This window comes from Perna viridis, chromosome 12 (genome assembly GCF_037379345.1).
Source record: "Perna viridis isolate PV_CMFRI_1.1 ecotype Kerala chromosome 12, ASM3737934v1, whole genome shotgun sequence".
Taxonomy (NCBI): domain Eukaryota; kingdom Metazoa; phylum Mollusca; class Bivalvia; order Mytilida; family Mytilidae; genus Perna; species Perna viridis.
The window spans coordinates 25,675,196-25,684,609 of record NC_142456.1 but is presented as its reverse complement, the minus strand read 5'-3'; the positions used below and the strand labels follow the sequence as shown (position 1 = coordinate 25,684,609).

At 30.2% G+C, this 9,414-nt stretch overlaps 1 protein-coding gene across 1 annotated transcript; it reads left to right on the top strand.

Moving 5' to 3' along the window:
* Positions 1-251: 251 nt before the first annotated feature.
* LOC148601824 (protein NEL-like) lies at positions 252-8,429 on the top strand. The gene is made up of 8 exons (XM_088555977.1): positions 252-387; positions 1,796-1,915; positions 3,117-3,224; positions 3,670-3,788; positions 5,067-5,154; positions 6,775-6,867; positions 7,593-7,708; positions 8,270-8,429. Exons 1-8 carry the CDS (start codon positions 333-335, stop codon positions 8,330-8,332), a joined length of 762 nt encoding a protein of 253 aa, XP_088412103.1. The 5' UTR covers positions 252-332; the 3' UTR covers positions 8,333-8,429.
* Positions 8,430-9,414: the final 985 nt, after the last annotated feature.

The window sequence follows — 9,414 nt, the reverse complement described above, 5'->3', positions numbered from 1 at the left end:
GCACGAACGTTACGCGTAAAATGTTAGCCTGAGTAAATTTTCTTTTGCAAACTTATTAGGATTGTATACCCAGTTTTTTAAATATTCCGCAATAAACAAACATTCCCTATGTAATACAAAATCTTGTAAACAAAATGTGAGCATATTATTATATAATATTAAGAAATTGATGGTTACATTGATAAAGTAGAAACATATCATATCTAATATTTTTATCTTGACACATGTCTAACTTTTTAAGACAGTGCATAAAAATGACAAGTTTAAACTGATATATATATATACCAACTTCTTCACTGTCATCTTGCTTTGCTGAGGGTCGGCTTGAAAGGATGACAAGGACGAAACATATTCTTACGCTGGCTATCTTATTTGAATTCTTTTCAGGTAAGATTAACATATTGCCTTAACACCCTTCTGCTTAATGTACATTATATTAAGCAGATAAATTGAGTAGCAATATTTATTAAAATCAGACAGCAGGTATTTCATGTTCGCCAAAAAACCCACCAAATTCACCTTTGATTTCCCATTCAGAAACACTTTCAGATTACATAGATAAAACAATTTAGATTGGGTATGAAATTGTCACATTCCAAGAGATATCTTTATTGATTTTGTTTCGTTTGGTCGATTTTAGCCGTGGGGGATGAATGTTTTCTTTTTTCAAAAATATAGAATATGAACACAGAAAGGACTATCGAAAATATATACGATGTAGCATAAACTTATGTAGACTAAAAAAAACATTGTTAGTTTTTTCTACACTATGAATCACCTCTACCGTAGAAAGTGTCTGAATTGTTGTATAGACTGGTACTCAGTTTTTATAAAATAAAAATTAAGTACGGAAGTTTAAGAACATCCCTACTTCATACAATTCTCAACTATCATTGTTTTTTTTAACAAAAGTAATCTAGTTGAAATCAAAGATAAGGTAGAAGTCAGATTTTTTTAAAGTATTTAAGTAAAACTTTATGTAAGAATCCTGCAAAATGTGATTCATGGTTGCAAAGCCTACTTAGTTTTTTTATGATCTTTTTAAATTGTTTTTATTAACAGAAACTAACATGTGGCTTTTCATATAACCCGTGCTTTTAGGAAATAAAAATCATAAAGATGTACTGTAGAATTCAAAAGTTAATCTGTTACAGTAGATGACAATAAAATACAATAGAAACTATTGGAATTTTAATTAAAGTGGATTATCTCTTATGAGCAGATACAATGTAGATTAGAATGAATGATGGTACATTTCATCATATAGACCCACAAAAAGAACTGAAGTAGCTGTCTTTGTAAGAATCATGCAAAATCTGAAAAATGTGATACACCTTAAAAAAGGCTACATATTTTTATTTTTGTAATTAAGTTGTTTTATGGGTCTGTACTATGAAATGTGTAATTATTCATTCAAATCTGCCTGCTCTTAGGAGATAATCAACATTGAAAATCCAGCAGATTCTATTGTATTTGAGCATCATTTACAGAGTTATCTCCCTTAATTTTGAAATCTACAGTGCATTCTATACAACTTTTATCTCCTAAGAGCACGGGTTATATGAAAAACCACATGTTAATTTCTGTTTACTATGACATTTCAAACAAAATATCAAAAATAAAAATATGTAGGCTTTTTACCCATGAATCACATTTTGCATGATCCTTAGTTAAAGAATCGCTTAAGTAGCAGTCTTTTGTTATTAAATTAGCTTGGCTACTTAATAACAAAAGACTGCTACTTAAGCGATTCTTTAACTTTGACAGTTTTTAGTTGTTTTATTTATTCCTACAGTATGTGATGCCTTGGATCACAAAAGTGACACAACAAACAGAAATGATGATTTTCACAAAAGTCATGTAAATCATCATCATAGACTCTGGATGCATGGACAAGAACCAGAAGAAAAACATTGTGAGTTATCCACCTTTTTATTTATTGAAGTTGGTAACGAATCAGGAAAAAAACGTACATGTACAATTATTGTAGACTTATTGTCATTTATGCACGACCAATAATTGTAGTTTTTGAGAGATCATTTCGACCCTTGAGTAGACATGTTTTCATCGCTGTTTTGTCACATGTACAAATTCTTCTCTTTCCTTTATTATTTTTTTACTATTGCCTAACAATTCGGTAATTCCCTTTATGAGATCACAATTTTCGTATTTGAACAGTTCTTTCAATAAGAGAAAAAAAAGTACAAAATACGAATGCCGAAGAACGCCTAGCTTCAACTGGAATGTGGAAATTCTTCACCGCACAAGTCAAATCTTCAAGCGTTTTTAGCATTAGTCATTTTATTTATCATTTCATGTTCTCCATATTTTATTGCCATTTTCTCCAAATAATTTAAATTTTGTGATCGGCGGATTGATATAATTCGTGCTGTGAAGTGAATGTTAAATGGTGAATTGTCGACTTTTGTACACAAGGAAATTTGAGAAATCACTACTACCTATATGATAATAATTACAGAATATCAAATCGTTAACTAGATTGAGAAGCAATATCAAACTTTCAAATTTTCTAGACTTAGTTGTGACATCAACAGAATATGTCGTTTTAATATTGATATCTGCATATGGACAGTTTATTTCGACATTGACTTATTGTGACTGTTCTTTTTAGGGTGTCTATTTAAACTTGAACTCCGTTTCTAGATCCGTTCCTACACAAGACTTGTTCTTCGTTACTGGATGCTACGCAGTATAGTATTTTCCTGATTAAATCGTTTTCTTTGGGTTATGCTATCAAAACAAAACGATAGCGATATTATTAACTCGATCAAAAAATAAGAACAAAAAACAAAACAAAAAACAAAACAAAAAAAAAAAAACAAAACGAAAAACAAAAAACAAACAAACAAACAAACAAACAAGCAAACAAAAAAAAAACAAAAAAACTATAAACCAAAAACAATTAAAAAAAACATAAAAATCAAAGGTAAAAATGAATTATGTACCTCGAATATACATGTATAATGTAAATAAAGGTGGGAATTAAGGGAAAGTAAAATTTGTAATGTTAAAACAACGTTGAGAAACAGGACAGGAGAGTGTAATAATGTGCTCAATTTTAACTTAACTTAATCATATTATGTTTTATGCGATAGGCTGTGCGATTAATCAACCTTGCAGAAATGGCGGGACATGTAATGTTAACGAGTATGGGCTCACTGTATGTTTATGTCCAAAAGGCTTTACTGGTCCTGTCTGTAACAGTTAGTACTAATCTCTTTAGGTAACAATAAGGAATATCGGCAAAACCACCGGTCTGAGCAATGGGATAATTCTAATACGTTAAAATAAATATACGCGGACAGAACGTAAAAAACAAACTTTTTTAAGGCGATCTACATACACACTGTTTCGAATCGGAAAAAGTAAAAAAAAATAATTACACACCAGCAATTTGAACTCCAATAAAAATCGTGAGAAATGCAGAATCGCTCCTATTTAGATAAAAGGCTAACAAGTAACAATGAAAAGTTAAATTGCACATAAAAAACAAAAACAAAACAAAAAATAAAACAAAACAAAAACAACAACAACAACAAAACAAACAAACAAACAAACAAACAAACAAACAAACAAAAAAAAAAAAAAAAACTCTCACGCTCAATGTTGCAATATATGTATACGATACAAGTAAACACTTGTTTTCAGTTGATTGCAGTAAGAAGGAAAAAAAGTGTCCTCATGGCTTTGAGATGATTCCACCTAGATCAGGAAAGTGTTACCATATATGTTCCGCTAATAATGCAGGAAGTTTTTGGCAAGCTCAGGTATATCCACACTTATCTAAAAGTGTTTAGGTATATCAAAAGTTATACCTTATATTTATCTTCTTGTTCATTAAAATGATATTAATGAAAATATATGTATTTCAATGGCAATATGTCACATGACAAAAATTACCAACTTAAGGTAGTAGACCTAGGGTAAGGGACACAACTCTTAAAAATCATTGGAACGTTTGTATTCAGCATTTTACATCAATCTTATGTAAGCATCTAATTAACTTGGATTCATTTTATTCTGTTTCAAACGAGAGCTTGAAAGGCTTTGGTGAAATTGAATACAATCCAAGCATATCACTGATTTGAAGAGTTATGTCCTTTTTCCTATGTCGTTCTATTCCTCGAATGCCAACATCCTTTGATCTACCGACAATTTACCTGTAACGTTTTGATGGCGTTCAAGGAATTTGTGTTAGTGGTTATCACAACAAAACATCCATACTAATTAACAGATAGGTAAATTACAGGTGTCTTATTTCAGTTCATATTTCAGATATTTATTCCAGTTGTTAAAATCTTTTTTTTTTTTTTTTTGGCTGTTTCTACTTAGGCATTTCTTCACAAAATCAGACATGTAATGTATAGCACAATAGACTGAATTTGTTTTGTAGTCCAATAACTTGGATATTTCAATCTATCATTCTACTCTATGTAGGAATACTAGTACTAGTTACAACGCATGAGGGTTTTATTCAATTTATTAAATTGTTTGAAAAAAAATGTAATTGCTACACCATAAATATATTCATATTAAGTAGTTGAAACGTTAGAATGATAAAGATGGAAATAAATCATAGTCTTCAATATTAAAGTTCAGAGGTTGAAATAATGTTTATTGATGTTAATTTTCTGAATTTCTTTAATATTTTGGTACATAATTTATACATTTCTTTAAATAAAAGAAAAAAACAAGTCTTACAATTTTATTATATTTTTTGTAAATTTTTGATAATTCAATTTTATTATGTTCTTACATATTTTTAAAAATCTGCTTTTTTTCATATAAAAAGGTATAAAATGTTCCATTTTGTCAATTTTACTAATTAATCTCAACAGTTAAATACTTATAAAAAACATTTTAATTGTTATAAAAAAAATCCTATTGTTACAACATAAACATCTATTGAAATAATTTTGTTGGTATTCAAGGAATAGGTAACATATAAAATGTTGGCATTCGAGGAAGACACCCCCATGTATACCTCCTTAAAAGGTCAAACATGTTTTACTCTTGGCACGATATTTTTATTCATTTTTTTCCAGAAACATTGTCGGGATTTACATGCTAAAACATCTCTGTGGGAACCTGAAAGCCTTTCTGAGTTAGTTCATGTTACTGAAAAACTAGAAGGTAAATTTACTCTGTCTTTTGGGACTATGATGATGAGTACATGTACCTAAAGGTGTTGTTTGTAGACATCGCTGTACAATTTTATTGGGTTGCAATATGCCGTTGTCTATATTCAAAATTGATGCATTATGTCTACTCATTTTATCTACAGCTAAAGATGTGTCGTATATATACTGAATATTTCAAGTCAAAATCACATCCTATAACAACTGGAGACTCCCATATTACCTTAGGGGCCACCGGCCCGCGGGGTGATATTGGTCGAGGGTTGATACAGCATGTTATACAGATTTTAACATGTCATGTACATTATATCATATACTTTAACTTTACCTCAAGTATGGTCTATGAATGGGTGCGATATCTGGTATGTGATATAGATCTCGGTGTGTGATATTGGGCATGCTATATAGGTCTAGAGGTGTGATATAGGGTGTGCGATATATAACACTTGTTATGCGTATACAAAAATGTAAAATTTTAACCTAAATATATGATATGTACAACTTTAACTTCAAGCAAATGTTAGTTATTTAGGTATATTTTCTACCAGCTCCGCAACAAACAATGATTGTTGAACATCTCGATTTATTACCATATTTATGATATATCACGCAATATCACCCTGTAGACTATTAATTCATTTCCCCTGTACACTCTGTATACATAGTGATATAAAACAACTCAGTGACAGTAGTAAACTTTGTATCAGGTGATATGTTTATTTCGTGTGGTATTTCTGTGTAACTTAAAGTCTACAACAGGCACCATGTGTATGATACAACAAAAAATCATAGAACTTTGATTTTGTTGTTAATTCGGCTGAAAACAATCCTAGTTTCGTGGATTTTATACATTGCATCCACCCCAAAGAACTTGAGATAAACAGATACTGTCAGTCTTATTTTGACCTACACTTATAGCTCAATGGTAAAACAAAATTACTAACCCAACTTTACGACAAACGCGATGACTTTTAATTTTGTATTGTCAACTTTCCTTTTATCTGAGGCAATACCCCTTTAGAACCTGCGTGTGAAAGTTTAATATATATATTATCTCATTTACATTTAGAAATGTTTCACTAGAATGAATATTATATTTGAATAAGTATGCAGTGGCATGATGTTTTGAATGATGTCCCTAAGTGTTAGATTGAATTGAAGAATTAACATATATTGCAAATGTTATTCAATATGAAAGAAGATGGAGTTATCAACCAAATAACATCGAACAATAAAACTTCTACAGATTCTACTCGGTCTTCAAGACGAAAATTGTCCTCATCTATAGCAAAAGAGTAAAATGAATGAAAATGAACGTAAATAATGACGAAAACCACTGGACGACAAGTTCCTGGCTTGGTAAGGCACATTAAGCATGTGGCGGGGGTAAACATTTTTGTGAGCGCTAAACCCTCCCTATCCTGGGACAAGGGTGGAAAAATACAATAAAACGAACTATAAAAATCTGTTGATACAGATTTAACTTTTGCGATCGATAGAAACACTTTAACAAATAGGACAAAAATAGCTCTATCTATCTCGAAAATGTATTCGTTTTTTTCTATAAATAAGTTAGTTCAAAATCCAATATCAATTTGTTTCATGAATGGTCCAGGTTTCAGTAGTTATTGGACTGGTATATTTGATGTTCACGAAGAAGGACAACCAATATTCGTTGGTACAGGAAAACCATTTAGTTTTACACATGGTAAGTTAGTATGTGGATTTTCGTAGAAAATAAAAACACTTATATACATTTTATGAATATTAAACGAAAAACACATGATTTTAAAAATACCCTTACAAAGCGTTCTCCTTTTTCGTTAGAGTATGAAAGAAACAGGAACATAATAAGCTTAATTGAGAGACCGGATTGCCAAGAAATTACATTGCTGTACTAACTAAATACATATTACAAAAAAATAGCAGAACAGGGTAGATAAAAAAAATGACCAATACACTGTAAAAGTCCTTCTTCGGTGTCAAAAAACGAGTGAATATATAATCTAGAAAACTTTCACTACGGATTTTTTATTGGCAAATTAGCATTTTCTATCAATAATTCGACGAGGCACATGTTAATATTTACACAAAACAGAAATGTTCATATCTTTTACTGTGTATGAATATTGTAGTTTTATCCGAAATAAGTACAACTTCAAAGTTCAGTACACAATTTAGCACCCGTTTAGTTATACCAAGCTGAGTAGGTTCCCTGTGAATATCTTTTCCATACCAAGCTCTTTTATTTCAATTCAGACTTTCTTTTATTATTATTTACTAAAATCGTTGATATGAAATATCTGAATTGATTTACTTTTTCATTTAAAATATGAAGTTTTTCTCGTGGTTTTTGGGGCACTCATTGTTTTGTTTGAAAACCAAAGTGGATTGGTATCATATATGTTGTACTAACCTCGTCTGTACTTGTAGTTTCAGGAATAAACAGAGAGATAGGTGATTGTGTGAAGATCACTAGGTCTGGGAATTTCTGGAAATTAAGATATGATAAGTGCATAAAGAATAGACGTTGCATCTGCGAAATTGTGGTATTTATTTTGTTTCTTTCGAACACGGTTTGCTTCCTCTAGGTTTTGATTGTTTATCTTATTTAGATATAGCATTGTTGCATTTATGAAATGTACATATTTATTTTTTCTTTCAGAAAATGTCAAATTAAACACTAAAAGTTTGGTAGATGTAATTATTTGCAATCCCATACAGGTGCACTTTAGTGGGATGCAGTTTGCTTACTGCAGTTTTCGTTATTGTTTATTTGCTTCGTTGTTGTTACCATTGTCATCGATGTCACGTTTGATACGAAATAGATACGGCTGAAAATCTTCTGTCGGAAAAGCGCATTTTCAGTAAGGAAGTGATTTTTCGATTTTGAACTTTTAACACAGAAGTACGGTGCGTGTAATAGAAAGTCTCAATCGAGATATCATCGACATCAAAATTGGACGCATTATCAATGAAGTCGAATGTTCAAAAAAGTTAAAATAGCTCCGTTTGGAGGCTTCATATGCAAAGCCTTAAATAAAATTTGAAGGAATAATATTTATCTATTTATTCTTCAAACTTGATAAATGATATTTTTCTAATTAAAGAATCCATGTGAGATACCAGATGAGCCAGTTCTTCCAGTTCCAAGGCAGCCAATGTATGGTTAAAACAGTGTAACTCAAGAAACAAAACTAAATTAAGTATTTAAAAAAGCCACCTAGTGACGAAGTTTATATCAATAAAGTACTATGAAATTAGATGGTTGGTTTTCTTTAAATTGTTGTCACACATCTGATCACTAAGTAGTACTCCAGATAAGAATCATGTAATGTGTGATTCATGGTTGGAAAGCCTACATATTTTTATTTTTGATATATTGTTTAAAATGCTATAGTTAACAAAACAAACAAAACAACAAAAAAAAACAAAAACAAAAAATAAAACAAAACAAAACAAAAAAAAAACAAAAAAAAAACAAAAAAAAAACAAATAAACAAAGAAAAAAAATAGCAAAAAGAAACCCCAAAAAACAAGAAAAAAAAACAAACAAACAAAAACCAAACAAACAAACAAACTAAAAAATAAAAAAAACAACAAACAAACAAACAAACAAACAAAAAACACGTGGCTTTTGATATAACCATTGTACTAAGAAGATATCAATCATATAGAATATACTGACTGTAAAATTCAATATTGATGGAGATAACTTTGTAAATGATACTAAAATACAATAGATACTCTTGGATTTTTAATGTGGATTATTTCGGTAGAGAAAACAGATTGAAATTGATAATTATACATTTTATCATATAAACCTATGAAGCAACTTAATAACAAAAATAAAAATGTGCAGCTTCTTTTTTGGGGGAGGGGGGTGCATCAGATAAGAATCAGAATTTTGATGATTCTTACAACGTCTTCTTGCACTTAATTGCTTTGATAAATTCGGTTTATATAATGTAAACTTCTCTATTTATTAGGTATATTAGGTAAGTCTTAATAAAGGTAATCCCTTTCCCCTGACTAATTCAACAAATTACAGTTTGGTGGGTTATTTTGGCGGTGGTTAAAATTTATGGATTTTAGTATTTTTTTAGGATTTTAAAGCAGTTGGGAATATGTCCGAGACCAGTAAAGTTAGATTATGGTGTCCAACTTGTTACCAGAATCCTCCAAACATTTGTACGTATGTCAATCCGCTAGAAATAAGCATATATTATTATCCCTTACCTAGTGATATATCTTT

Bases quoted from the DNA above. Each gene is read 5' to 3' on its own strand.
- LOC148601824 (XM_088555977.1), top strand. From the start codon at position 333: ATGACAAGGACGAAACATATTCTTACGCTGGCTATCTTATTTGAATTC. The intron at 388-1,795 runs GTAAGATTAACA...TTATTCCTACAG, and splicing joins CTTATTTGAATTCTTTTCAG to TATGTGATGCCTTGGATCAC. The intron at 6,868-7,592 runs GTAAGTTAGTAT...CTGTACTTGTAG, and splicing joins ACCATTTAGTTTTACACATG to TTTCAGGAATAAACAGAGAG.